Source organism: Nesoenas mayeri (assembly GCF_963082525.1).
Source record: "Nesoenas mayeri genome assembly, chromosome: 1".
NCBI lineage: Eukaryota > Metazoa > Chordata > Aves > Columbiformes > Columbidae > Nesoenas > Nesoenas mayeri.
Genome location: NC_137541.1, coordinates 140,845,030 through 140,859,308, shown reverse-complemented (window position 1 = coordinate 140,859,308; position 14,279 = coordinate 140,845,030). Strand labels below are relative to the sequence as shown.

Sequence of the window (14,279 nt, the reverse complement as noted above, 5' to 3'; positions counted from 1 at the left end):
CCTTTTATAATGCTATGGAGACAGAAGGCATCCTCAACAAGGTCACAGGAGGGCCCAAGAAACACGGCAGCAGCTATCCGTGGCACTGGACTGTTCATCAGATCACGGGATTGAAACAGCAGCACAAGAGACGTCACAGGACATGGGTCCAAACAGAGCTGCCACCACCCTCTTGCAGTGGGGCCTTCATGAAAGACACCGCTGTCAAAAAGATCTTTTCTTCTCCCCCACAGGAAGGTTTGTCCCAGGAACACACTCCTGTGAATGGACTGGAGTTATGCACTCTGCCTCATCAACCCTTCACATACACGCCATCTGCAGCTGCTTATCTGTAAAGACAAACCCACGCTTTAACATCTAAAATAAAGGCTTTAGTCATTTCTGTGGCTGGCTGTATATGCTAAATCCTCCCACAGAGGTATCTACTCTTTTTTTACTTACAGACATAGAGCAAGCAGGACACCTGGGGAAAGGTGATCTTTTCCTGCAGTTTCAGTTTTTCAGATGGCCACTGACATAATTCTTCTTAAGGCTGAGCTCAAGAGAAGAGGGACACCTGCTGCCTGTGTCAGTTCAGTGACATAAAACTGCCAGTGAGGAGCACAGCAAGAGGAAATTTTCATGTATCTCCAAGGACAGCTGCATGAGTTTGGTGATGGGGGGAGAAGCAGATAGACACCCAAACCTCTGCAAATGTTGTTTCCTTATTTTCCACCCCTCCATCCTGTAGTTTTCCAGCTTCGAAAGCTTTCAGCATCTATGCCTGTAGGTAAGGGTGGGGTTTTCCCCCATAAGGAAACAGAGGATGCTCAGCACCTTCATAGGAACCCACCAAAAAAAAAGCTGCATTCAATTGTGTTTGGGCTCTGGTTGGGTCCTGGCTGAGCACTGGCAAAAGGCAGGGAGTGGGGAGGAAGGGCAGCTGCAGGTTGTTCAGTTGATTGAATTAAACCTTAGCAACAAACCCACAGCCTCCCCATGGACCCCCAGAAGCTTTGCACTGGAAGAGCAACACAACACGACCCCTCTGCTTGAGGTATGAAGGAAGTTTCCACAGTAAGGCAGGGTAAGTGCTGTAAACAGTCACACACTGCTGCCGTACCAAATGCCAGGGGCAAAAAATAAGAAGACCTGAAAACATACAGAACCTGGCACACTCTCATTCTGATCAGGCAGGTGCAAGCCAGTGGAATTACAGGCTGACTTTGCACTTGCTACACTTTCTACTGCTACAGAGCAGAGGCAAAGTGCGAAAGTATTTGATTGGCTCCATACCCACCTGAGCACTGTAGGCCCTGAGCAGAAATGTGCCTTTGCTTTCTCCAAACAAACAGCACTTTTCCCTTGACTCTAACTAGCTCAGTTAGCAGAGAAGTGCTGTTGCTGCCAGGACGTTCAGGAAATAACAAAGCGCACCCTTGAAGGCACACCTCTCTTCCCATTTCTGAGAACACAGGTACGAAAGCTACGTTTGCCTGTGTGAAACTCATATCCGGCTTTCAACAGCCACTCATCTGAAGAACAGACATACATATCTGCACACACACAGGGCTTCTGCCCAGTGCAAATCTCTGCAATGGACAGATAACAGCATTCTATTGGTTGTATTTGCACTTTTTTATTCCGTATGTGTCACTACAGTCATATTTTGTTAGGGGAAACAATTACAGCCCTTTACAACTAAACCCCTGTATAGCCAAAGCGATTCGTTTCACACTTCTGGTTATGACTACCACCACAGTTAGCCTTGTCTGTTTTTAAGGGAGACTTGGACTGCCGATTACTCTTTCTGGTGTAAGAGCAGGAAATGATGCTGTTGTTGTCTCTGAGTCCTGCGATGCTGAAGCTGACCGTAGAAAGAGGCACTCATCGTTTCTGCTAAGGGGAGGGAGTTGTCCTCTAAAGCACTCACCTGTTCCATTTAGGAAATGGATTTCTGCTCTTAGGAGGGCCGTGTCATGAGCCATGTGCTCGACCCGTGACTGCAGCTTGGCCTTCCTTTTGATGTCAGTAGTTTGGGGGCCATGAAATTCTGCTCCCTGTAAGCAGAATAAAAAAATCTCTCCTGTAAAACGTTGGAGAATGAACAATGGAAATTTATTTCATTTCACGCAGGAAAGTGAAGCTTTCCAAAAGGCAAGACAGCTTCGTGACTTCTCCACTCTTCAGTCAGAACTACTTGGAAGTCAGAGTGAGGGACCACTAACTTAGACTGCCACAGGTGGCTGCCTTATTCCCTAACACAGAGCAAAGAAAACATTTAAGTTATTTGGCTGTTTCCATGTAATAAAGCAACAATTTTGACTTGCTGCAAGATGTTATTTTAATTAGAAATGAGTTTGTTCCAATATTAGAAAGCAGCTAAGCAAGAATTATGGAAAAACTCAGTTATGGCCTGCTTCAGGATCAGCTCATTCGTCTCCCTGTCTACAAGATCTGGAGCAGCCATTCGGCCTGTGCCACTCTGCAATATTAGCCCGAACTGGTGACCTGCAGAGCAGGATGCAACACCCGAGAGCTGGTGAGGGCCAGATGATCCCCTGCCCATTTCTGACCAGTCCCAAACCTGCAGGTATTATGGTCGCTAAAAGGCTTACCAGATCATTCTTTAGTGAATTCAGCTCAGTTTCAAGTTGCTGCGTTTCAAAGTAAAACTTTTCCAGCTGCTGCAGCTTGCTGGTGTTTTCCTGTGTGAGTTTCATTAGCTGCTGCTGCAGGTGTAAGATTCTTTCCTAGAAATACATAAAAGGTTGAGCTGGGGTGAGAGAGGACAAAATGTGTGAAGTGGGGAAGAAGTGCAAATCACAACAGAAGTGTCACAGAAGAGGGGTAAACAACAGACTGATCCTGCATACACCACCTGATTCCCACAGTAACTTTAGTGCATTCTATCATCTGTTTTAAATATTGCAAATGCCTAAGTAGGTAAAGCAGTTAGGCGAAAGTGTGGGAAAGAGAAAGCCATTAGGTACATAGTACTTCCATATGTGCCCTCTGTAAGAGCAGCATAAGCGTGTTGCCTGTTTGCACCACAGTAGTTGAGCCTTAGGCCCCAACCCAGAGAGAGACATGAACTTCAGACTGCACAGACCAGCATCCCAGGCAGGAGTCAGGGCTGCCCTGTAAGCAAATAGTTTGTCACCAAAGGCGGTGGGAGGAGGAAGTAAGTGCCAAATGTCAGCTGAAAACCAAAGGAACGTAGTCTGGAAGAACTTAACATGGGGACCGAAGGAAAAAGATGTATTTGAGGAAAAATCATTAGCTAGCTCCATAAGAGAATAGCATGTGCATCAGCAACTGGAGCAGAGGTAGGAATGATGGTAGGAAAAGGGGATTGGACATTATAGTCTATTAATGATGTATTAAAAAAAAAAGTTCACAAAATATTTTGGTGTAACTCTTCAGTCCCAGAGAAACAAAGCCATAACAGATCATCGCAACACATATGACTTCTTTCTTTTCCTGCTCCTTACCTCCCACTCTTTCAGCTCCTGGGACTGCATGTATTCTTTCTCCATTATTTCTACTTCCAACTCTTCCACACGTATGTTAACAGTGTGTGCTTGAACTGCTTCAAAATCAACCATCCGGCCAAACTTCTTCATCATCAGGTGATTGCACTTTTCTTCTAGTTCTAGCAGAAGAGGCATGGCACAAAGGGCAGCACTGTCTTTCACTGGTTAATAAGAATTTCTGCCTTACCCCCAATTTTTTGTCTGAGCTCTTTGGTATTTGCTCTGTAATAAATAATTCACACAAAACCACACAGAGCTCACAACTGCATATTGCCATTTGTCCTTGCCCATGCCCATGTCTGTGTGGTCACTAAGCCACACTCTAAGCCAGTCCTAGTATGCTACTCCCACACTGGGCTATATAGGATCTCCAGAGGTTTGGTGGTGCTAGACACATCTCTGGGTTTGGTCCTTGCGAAAGTGTTTCAAATAGAGCCTGTCTCATTCTTCTTGTGTTACACAGAGGAGGAAATTGCCAAAAAAAAGCTTATATAGTTTTGGGGAAAGCACTTTTTCCCTAGCAGTTCTGGTTTATAGCCAGAAATAGCAATCATGTGTCCTGACTTCCAGTGTCTCATGTCCATCAACTCTCCTTATACTAAGTTCCCAAATTATTTCACACAGCCTAATGACTTTGCAGTGCTGGCAAACTACCAGTACTTCATCCAAACAGTCCACTCAATCTGCTATTTCTGTTTTATTTTCTGCAGTGCCCAGCTGTGACAGCTGGGTGACTGTAAAGACAGCAAGGGGGACAGAATAAGCACTGGTATACTGTGTTGTTCAGAGTCTTTGTTACTCACGTCGAATTTTTATCTTCATCTCCTTTTTGTCCTGGATAAGCTGCTTATGTTGCTCCTGGGCCTTCTTATAGGTCTCTCTTTGCATTATCTTTTCCTTACGCAGTTCCACAATTCTCTTCTGCAGATACTCTAAGGACTGGTTGGTAAATACCAAAGCCTCAGAGAAGTCACTGGGCATCTCCCCATTAACCAAATACTCCACCTGTGAGAAACAGCCAAAAACAAGGCTCACTTTACTTATTGTGGGTGCTGGTCCTCTCTCTGGAAAACAAATGTGTGAGCCTTAGAGGACTAAGGAGCAAGGTAATGGTAAGCACAGGCACAGCTATCACATTTTGGGCCAGGGAGTCACTATCACTCAGCAAAGCTCGAAGACTACCTAAAGCTGTGAAGACTACCTACACATAAAGCTGTCTACCCTTCTATAGCACCTGGACCAAAGGTGCTTTTGAAAGATCTAGGAGCTGCAGGATCGCATAGTCTGACCTCAGACTCTTCTGTCTTTGTTATCAACCTTTACGTGAAGGGAGACAGAACAAATGGAGAGAGCTGAGCGGGCCTCAGGGGTATGTTAGTCAGAGCAGGCAGAGGCCTGTCTTCTCTCTCTGAGGGCAAGATCCAGCCCAGAGGAAATAACGGTATTGTCTTGAGTTTTCCTCTTCATTTTCTACTCCTCATCCCTGTGCTAGCAGCTGTGTAGATGAACGCATTGCATCCAATCCAGCATTCTTGAATTGGGCAAAACTCCCATCAGCTTCAATAGCTTATTGGCTTTTTTTTTAGGTTTGGTTGATTCTTGTTTTTCCCATAACAACATCAGTAGGTATGGCCTGAAGAAAATCCCATGCCAAACCTATAAGACAGCTGAAGACTATGCAGATTTGAGCAATGGACTGACCTGCCTGTCCTTACCTCTTTTCTGTCAGTGTAAGAGAAGGAAAAAAATCTAGAGGAAACAGCAGCACAGAGTTCAATTAATGGCACTTCACTCCCAGGAGACTATGGTGAGTCAGGAACTAAGGGCCCCAAAGAACAGTAACACCATTGTTTAGATGTACATAGGCCATTCTGCACCTGCAGATGCAAAACATCTTGAATTACCTGATGGAGTTTCAAAGGTACAACTACATATAGCTCATTCAGTCTCTGCTGTTTTTCCCACTGAAAGGTGTCCAGTTCCCTCTTTGCAGTGTCCAGACTGGTTTCCCCTGCTTTCATCTGCAGAAAGACAGATTGTGGACAAACAAAAATCCTGTTGTGTTCAAATATGTAAGGCAGCAAGGTTCTGTGTTAGAGCTCCTGATCCAAAGGGAAAGTAGTATAGAAAAAAATGTCTTTTTTTAATATGTACTATGAAAGACAAGATTCATAGGCAAACACAAGGGTCATCATATTCAAGCAAGATTCTGTCCTGAATACCTCTGTGCACATCTACACTCATAAATGTCTCCTTAGCAGAGAAAGCCTGTACATATCAAGAGACAGCTGCTTTGTTTAGTGTCTAAAACACTTCTAGATCTACAGAGCTTGCAAGATATTTTTTATTGTGTTATGCCTGGAAATCCTTATTGATTCTGCATGAGAAAGAAACAATTCAGACCCAAATGTCGGACCCCAGGGTGAATATGTGGCAGCTGGCACTTAGGAAAGCCTTTAAAAACTAAACAAAAAATGTTGTAAGTTAAGCATATTTGATGGAACATTTTTGAGACACAATAAAAGCAAGACTTGCATAATGTTATTTTGGCAGAACTCTCTATCCCAGATAGCCCTTCAAATTAACATATTTTTGAATTAATATAAATCATATGTCTTGCTGAATGCAGGCGCTCAAAAAAGCTAAAAGGAAAACTTGCACCAAGAAAGTTTATTCAGTGATTACTATGACAAAGAGCAAAAGAAAATAACTAAAAGCAAAAGAAATAGATGGAAGAACAGCAATTTGATGTGTTTGTTTTAACCTGCATTTGTTTTAGGATAAGTATTCTTTAATTTCTCTGTCCCTGTACACATGCACAGAGAATAGGCCCGGCTACACCAAGTGTTTCATCGGAACCAGAGAATCCTGTTTCCGCTGCTGTGTGATGGTTAGACAGCTGGGACGGAACTCGACCTAAAGGCTGGATCCAGCCTCATAACAGCTAAGGTCAGCCCACCTTAATTTACCCTTTTCAGGAGGACAGGTGACCCATGGTGAGCTGCCTCCTGCCTCTGGGCTACCACAGATCTCTCTACCCAAACTGAGGTCTCTCAAGGGGTTGGGATTTGTTTTTAAGTCTTAGCCAAAATCACTAGCACAATATTTTCATTGAACTAGAGCCAGCTGATGCTTGCCGAGTAGAAAACACTACAATACCTTTTTGGCAAAGGCATTGTATTTCTTTCTGAGGTTAGCAGCAACTTTCTTCTCCTCTGTTAAAGCTTTCTCAATGTGTAACCGCTTCTGCCGCAGCTTGAGGGTGTTTCGGAAGAGTGCTTCATTGCAGTCTGAGAAGGAAAGAGTCAAAGAACAGCTTAGTTTCTCTATGGCTCTACTAGAGTTACAGGCTTGAGCTATTAGCTTCTCCCACTAGACACATTGCCCAGTGCTCCCCCTAAGACCATGCTCTTGGCTCCCTAGAGCTTTCTCACACATAAACCATATGGGCCACCTTCCTCCATGAGGGAGAGAATGTCTCAGATGGATCTTTTTCCTTTACATTCAGTCAAGACAGTTTGTTTCCAGAAGTAAGACTAAATGCAGCAAAGCCCAGTATTAAAGCCAAGTACTCAAAAGTTAGCTTTTGTAAGTAATGCAGTCCCAGTAAGTAATACATGTTACAGTATAATCTTCAATTATGTGAACTCATAGCTGTTTATCCGTAGCACCCTTCGCTATAAATGATGAACTTGCTGTAGGGATCATTTACAGCTCTATTTTTCTTCCCAGCATTTCACTGAAAAAGGAGATGAATGAGGAGGTAATGAAAAATTAAGTTTGTGGAAAGGATGTTAAAATCCAATTTTAAAAATACAATAAGGTAATTTGTTGGTAGGTTCTAGCTGAAAATAAAGCAGTGCTGCTGCATAGTCATTGACATATCACTGAAAGATTTTTTTAAAATCCAACACCCTAAACTTGTTGAACTCATAGAGAAGAAAAGGGGAGGGAAGTTGCTTGCATTTGTTGAATAAGCCAAGATGATTTTGCAAAGTAAAGCTTCTAACTTTATAGGTATCCTTAGGAGAGCAGCCCAGCAACAGGCAATTGCTGCATAAAACCACAAGGTGGTAATAAAGAGCTTGATTTAACAGCATGGTCGGGTCCCTGCAGAATGTCCCTGAACGGGGATTCAGCGAGGCCAGGCAGCAGCTTTATAGAGAGCAGCTACAGCTCCACTCCTGAGGGGAGCTTTTCTCTCCAGAAAGCAGCTGTGACATGGTGAATGGTTCTTTACACAAAATAATTAATTCTTAGTGCTTAGCTAGATTTTATTTTTCCAAACTTTTTAATTAGGGTATCCTATACTAGCAGCAATTTCATTATCTTCACTGAGATTTCCTGGGGAGAAATGCTGCACTTGGGAGGGGTACACACATGCTGGCCCTTAATGGCATTAATATGCAGTGAAGAATGAAAAATTCAGTGTTTTCTTTTTAAATACACAATATTTCCCCTAAAGCTAAACAACTAGCCAAACCCAAGAAAATGATGGCTTAGGTACTCTTTGGGCAAACAGAATCATCAACTACTTCATCTTCAGATCCTGAATTTTCTTCATCAGCTCCCAAGCTGGACTCTTTATCACTCCCCTCTTCATTGTCATCTTCTTCATCTGGAAGAAAAGGACAGTACTGCTGGTTTGCAGAACACCCCAAGGCCCACTAGCTGTGCATTATGCCAGTGTGCTGGTGAACACCATCCCAATAAGCCATGAAAGATGATCTTGGTAATATGCCAACCCAGGCACCTTGTGCCCACTGCATTGATCTAATAATTTCACAGAAAGAAAAAAAAAAGAAAAAAAAAAGAGGGAGCAAGATCACCTGGTAGTGCCAATGGCACATTTTTGGGACTTCCTTTAAAAATGTTTCCTCTCTTTGTATGTGCTAGGAACTGAAACCTTGGGGGTTTACCATTCTATTATACTACAGAGATTAGTCCACCTAGGAAAATACGAAGGCACAAAACTGTCACAAAAGCATCACTGTTGTTTGCACTTTTTGCTAATCATGTCCCACTTGAAATCAAAAACCAAGGCAGAGAGAGCACAAGTATTTTAGCTCTGTGAGACTGCCTAGCCTGAACAGTTGAAAACTGAGTCACAAAGATAAATGAAATCCTTTCATAATATGTTTAGTCCTGTGACTAATAGACAATTGCAGATTAGGTCTGAGATCTCTCATTAGTCAATGGACAGATTAAAGGAGAATGTCATGAATGTGGCAGACTAATCTCTTATCTATAGCTCCCATTGGTACAGCATAGGAAGTACCTATTTAAAGCTTTGCCTATTCTTCATGCTAATTATCAGTCCTCAATACTGACTTACAGGAAGTAAATTGCAGGACCTGTCATCAGACCAAATGTAATCACTTTAGAGACTGAATTACATCATTGTTTTCATTCAAGATGGCTGCCACAGAACATGGGCTGGTATACAAGCAAATCTGGGTAGGTCTGATCTATGTTCTTTTGAACTGAGTTCAGTGTTGCATGTACCCACGGCTCCAGCTAGATTGAGAGACATTTACTCGACCACATGGAAGTATGTGTAACAAATCCATAAAACAAAAATAATGGTATCTCCAACCTGCTTCTCTTTCTACTTCTTTTTTTCCCATGTAGTCTATTTTCTTCTTCAGAACCTTGGTCAGAAAACTGGCAAACTCATTGTTTTCTCCAAGGGATGCTTGGAAGTTGGCATAAAGAGCTTTCTCACATTCCTGAAGCTTCACAATCTCACACTTTCTTTCCTCCAGCTGTGCAAGGTAGCTGTTATATTTTGGCTAAACAAACGAAAAACCTACTTCAGTTAAAAAGTACAACTCACATCTGTGTACATATGATGTATCTGTGAAGACCTGGAAATGTAACGCTTGTCTTCCTCTCTTTAGATCTGTGCTTCGATCAAGCAAAACCTAGAAGCAGGTTCTTAAATTTAAGCATATGATTCGTCACTTATTCAACATCATGAAGTACCTATTAAAATAAAACTGTTAAGATCACTAAAAGATTAACTACTGAAAGCTAAAAGTGGCCATCCTAGGTTGATCATCAAGACTTTCTTGCTTTTTAAAATTTAGCACTAGACACTGGATCAGTGCTAAAATGAAGTAAAAAGATGCCACTATTTACTTTGTGGTTTGCTTTTGTTTCAGGCCATGCATTACCGGTACTGGTAAATCCAGAGACACATGGCCTACTTACTTTCATGGCCTCCACCTCGCAGGTGAGGGCGTTAACACGCTCCTGGAGAAGGTACTCATGTTTCTCAAGGTTCCTCAGGATAAGCAGCTCTTCATACCATGTGATGTAGTGCAGGTCAGCACTTTTCATCTGCACATCCAGCTTCAGTTTCTTGTGCCGCAGAAAGCGAAGTTCAGCATCAAAGTTGATCACCAGTGCATTGACCTGGAGCATATGAGTGTCAAGTGAGAAACAGGGAAAATATTAGGAGTAGAGCTAAACTTGTGAAGTGAGAGAAACAAGCAGAGGGGAAAAATTCCCTCTGCCAAATCAACAATCCATTCATGCTGTTTACTATGGTCTACTGAAGCATTTGGAAAGACAAAGTTAGCCCCCTAAATGTGTCTTTGTTCTCAGCACAATAGTAGGAGAATTCACTGTGTCCTGCTCCACCCCAGAAATATTTTACTCTTCAGAGAATATAATACCTGCCAGCTCTTGCCTTAGACATTTACAGTTAAATCAGTACTAGCAGCTGCCAACATTAACTTATATAGATACGTGATGGTCACAGCAGCATTTGGATATTCTCTCAAAAACTTCACAAACATGAACACAAGGGTGTCTGTGTTGGGGTAGACCAAAGACTCAATGGCCAATAGCAGAAGTTAGAAAAAAGGTGGTAAGAAACAGAGCAAACAAGTCAACACTGGTACACCTCTAGCATGCTCCTCTCTGTATCCTCCTAAACTCTGACTTAAAGATACTCTGAGCTTGAAGTAGTATGTTTGTGCTCAACAGCTTTGAATGGATTTTTCTTCAAACTTTATCAAACTGTAGCTTCCCCCACGTCCTAACACTGAGTTCCAAAGCTTAGTTATTGTTGGATAGGCAAACTATTTCCATTTGCATGATTCAAGCTTTCCACATGACCGTTTCATTTGATATCTTTCATCCTCCCTCATCCAGGACAAAGATGTTTTATCCATTTAGATGTGCCTTTTAAAGAAGTTTTTCTATGACTAAGCATTTTGGTTACTCTCTTTTGTACCTTTTCTAATTCTACAAAATTGTTTTTGAGACCAAAGGGTTGGGACTACAGTTATTTAAGAGCTGAAAACATCATGAATCTACAAACTTGTAATAATGCTTCTTTTTTTCCTCTTTGTCACTCTTCAAGTAATTTCTAACATTTTACTTGCCTTTTTTGGCCACTATGATCATAGTTTCACAGAACAATCAAAAAGAAAGCTAAGATCTGTTTTCCAAGTGATTATAGTCAGCACACAGTTCACAGTTAGGGATTGATACTGATTTACACTGTAAATTTGCACCTGAACTTTGGAAAGCAAGAGTAGCTGCAATCCTGAGACAGGAGGGCTTTTGGTTTTATTTCTGATGCTGTGGGATTGTTCAGTCTGACAAAGGTAAATTTTGACTTCCTACCTTTTTAATCAAGGTCTCCTGCAAGTATAGATTTTTTATCTTCTCCCTCTTTAAAATTTCCAGTTCCATTTCCGTTGGCTCTGCCTTCTCAATTTCAAGAACCTTTCGCTCATCTATGACCACAGATGATTCACTTCTCATTGGGTGTGAACCCCCAGCCTGTACCATGGTGTCACTCTCTTTAATGGAAGGAGGTCGAAGAACCTCATGCTCCAATGCACCAGAAGAGGGAGACCCTTTCGGTTCTTTCTGGAGCTTTGCTTTGGCCTCCTGCTCCTCTTTGAACCTCAGCAGGATGTCACTGTCATACTCAAATCTTTTTTCAGGAACCTCATCTGAGTGTAACTGAGGGATCAGGGGAAGAGGGAGACGTTCTGATAAATCCAAGGCTGCCTGTATGGATTTCAATTCTTGCACTAAACACTTGATTTCCTCAATAACAGAAACCTTGAGATCCCGCAAAGACATGATCTCTTTGTTCATATTCACTTTCTTCTTATGCATCTGCAAAGGAAAAACATCTTTAGTATGATTCCCCAGGGATGCTTACATAGTATGCAGTCTTTCCCAACACAAGTAATGGTTAAGAAGCTTATCATACTGACTTTCCTTCTTTCCATACTAGCTTTCTTTTCTGTACCATCACCACACATTAGCATTTTTAAACAGCTGTCTTTCAGTCTGTGGTTTTAAAATCTTTGGAACCACCTCTCTTCCTCTCCTTCACAGAAAATAGCAAAGGTGTAAGACGGGAAACAAGGCTTCCCCATTCTCTCAGTTCCTGACTTGACTGTGAGTTTCCTCACATGACATGTTGAAGTAACACAGAAAGCAGACAGAGGCTTTGAAAATAACCTGTGGGCTGTAGAGGATTTGTCATTTGCGCTGTCTCTCAGTAAACACAGAAAGTATCTCAGCTTTGATATATGTCTCTTTTTTCAGGCATATAGTACAAAAAATACACTAACAAAAAGAAAATCAGATTTCTTTTAGTATTTTTTAAAACAAGATTCCATCCTTAAGACAAAAGAAACATACCTGAAAGGACGTTTACTGAACACTCTACTAAATGCACAGCTGTACAGAAACCCAGACTTTGACATAGTCATTGAAACAAAGCCATTATCTCACATAACCTCAAGGATACTGAAACAGTCCTCCATAAATGTAGGTTCTGGAAGGCAGATTAGATTCTTGTCTTTTGTATATGATGATGAAGCTGAAATCACAGCTACTGTAGGTCGTTAGAAGTTCTGAATTTTCTAAGTATAGTCAATAGTAATATTAAAAGCAAGAAAGTGACAATTTGCTGGATGCTTTTGGATTTCATAAAAGCCACTAGATGTCCAAAACAAATTCTCTCCAGGCCTTCCAGCAATCCAGAGTCCTGAAGTCAACTCAGAAAACTTTGGCATCAGCTGAAAATTTTTTCTCCAGCTCAAGATGAATATCCACTAATCTGAAAAGTGACACTTATAACAGATGTCAGAGATGGGAATTAAACAGCCAAGTGCAGCAAAACTGATCTGTAACAACTTGTTTGCATTTTGCTTGGCCTGTAGGCAGACCTCAGTAATAACTCTATATTCAGAATTCAGTAATAATAATTCTATTAAACATCATAAGTTATCTGGATGATGGAGTAAAATGTACCCTCAGCGAGTCTGCTGATAATGTAAAACTGGAAGGACTGGCTGATACACCAGAGGGTTGTACTGCCATCCAGAGGAGGAGGCTGGAGAGATGGGCTGACAGCAAACCTCATGAAGTTCAACAAGTGGAAGTGCAAAGTCCTGCATCTGGGAAAGAACAACCCCATGCACCAGTACATGCTGGGGACTGACCAGCTGCAAAGCAATTTTGCAGAACAGAACCTGGGGGTCTTCGCAGACACCAAGTGGACCATAAGCCAGCAATGTGCACTTGTGGCAAAGAGGGCCAAGATCATCCTGGACTGCATTAGGAAGTGTTGCCACAGGTCGAGAAAGGTGATTGCTCCTCAGCAGTGACGAGGTCACATCTGGAATGCTGTGTCCACTTCTGGGCTCCCCAGTAAAAGAGATGGCACTACTGGAAACAGTCCAGTGAAGGGGCACTAAGATTATTAGGGGACTAGAGCATTGCTTTTATGATTAAAGGCCTGTGACTGTTCAGCCTGAAGAAGAGCAGGCTCAGGTGAGGATCTCATCAATGTATATAAATACCTGAAGGGAAGGTGCAAAGAGGATGGACCCAGGCTCTTCTCAGTGGTGCCCAGTGACTGGAAAGAGGAGACAGACATAAACTGAAACACAGGAGGTTCCCTCTGAACATCAGGAAACTTTTCTACTGTGAGAATGCTGAGCACTGGCATAGATTGCCCAGTAAGGTTGTGGGGTCTCCATCCTTGGAGATATTAAGCCGTCTGGACATGGCCCTGGGCAGCCTGATCTAGATGGCCCTCCTTGAGCAGAGGGTTTGGACTAGATTACCATCAGAAGTGTCTTCCAACTTCAATCATTCTGTGATAAGGAGGTGCTGTATTAATTTACTTACATGAAATAAAAATCAAATGTGATCTAACATTAATATGTTAGGCAGAAACTTCTCTGATCATTATAAAAGCAAGCAAGCCTATACATCAGCCACCTGAAGTAACTGGAGTTCTACATCGGCATAAACCTGTAATTTAAAACAGGAATTGTTCCCTTTGTTTGTATTGGCTTGTCCTACAGAGTTAAGTTAATCACTGGGTATCTGGTAACATCAGCACTACAGCAAAGTACTGGGGTCCAAGCATGAGATTAAAATGATGCAACAAATCCCTTGAGACTGTAGCATTGCTTCTGTAATGCTTAGACCTTGCTATCAAAGTGACCCAGCCTAGAGGGTGGCTGAGATTAGGCAACTGGTTAATGAAGATAAGACTAGAGAAGACTGAGAGTATAATTTACACATTGCCAGACAAAGATAAACCATGCAGTGAAAAGGCTTCTCTGTCAGTAAGCAGGGCAAGAAATAAGCCTACCAAAAAGCAGCTAGACAGTTCCAAGTTTAAGAGATATTTCTTCATTGTTCTTTTAGCTAAAAAAATGTGTCAATCTTTTGCAGCCCAGCCAAATAAAATGAAAAACAGTTTCTATTAGA

The 14,279-nt window shown here is 42.0% G+C and overlaps 1 protein-coding gene across 1 annotated transcript in view; it reads right to left on the bottom strand.

Moving 5' to 3' along the window:
• Positions 1-300: 300 nt before the first annotated feature.
• Positions 301-14,279, bottom strand: part of CFAP44 (cilia and flagella associated protein 44) — a gene marked incomplete at both ends in the record, with an annotated part of 45,397 nt that continues 31,418 nt past the window's right edge. The window contains 10 exons of the mRNA XM_080360849.1: positions 301-329; positions 1,913-2,039; positions 2,598-2,732; positions 3,474-3,634; positions 4,319-4,520; positions 5,420-5,536; positions 6,675-6,805; positions 8,023-8,133; positions 9,112-9,307; positions 9,729-9,932. Of these exons, the coding sequence (XP_080216975.1) occupies positions 301-329; positions 1,913-2,039; positions 2,598-2,732; positions 3,474-3,634; positions 4,319-4,520; positions 5,420-5,536; positions 6,675-6,805; positions 8,023-8,133; positions 9,112-9,307; positions 9,729-9,932 (1,413 nt within the window). The remainder of the gene's footprint in view (positions 330-1,912; positions 2,040-2,597; positions 2,733-3,473; positions 3,635-4,318; positions 4,521-5,419; positions 5,537-6,674; positions 6,806-8,022; positions 8,134-9,111; positions 9,308-9,728; positions 9,933-14,279) is intronic.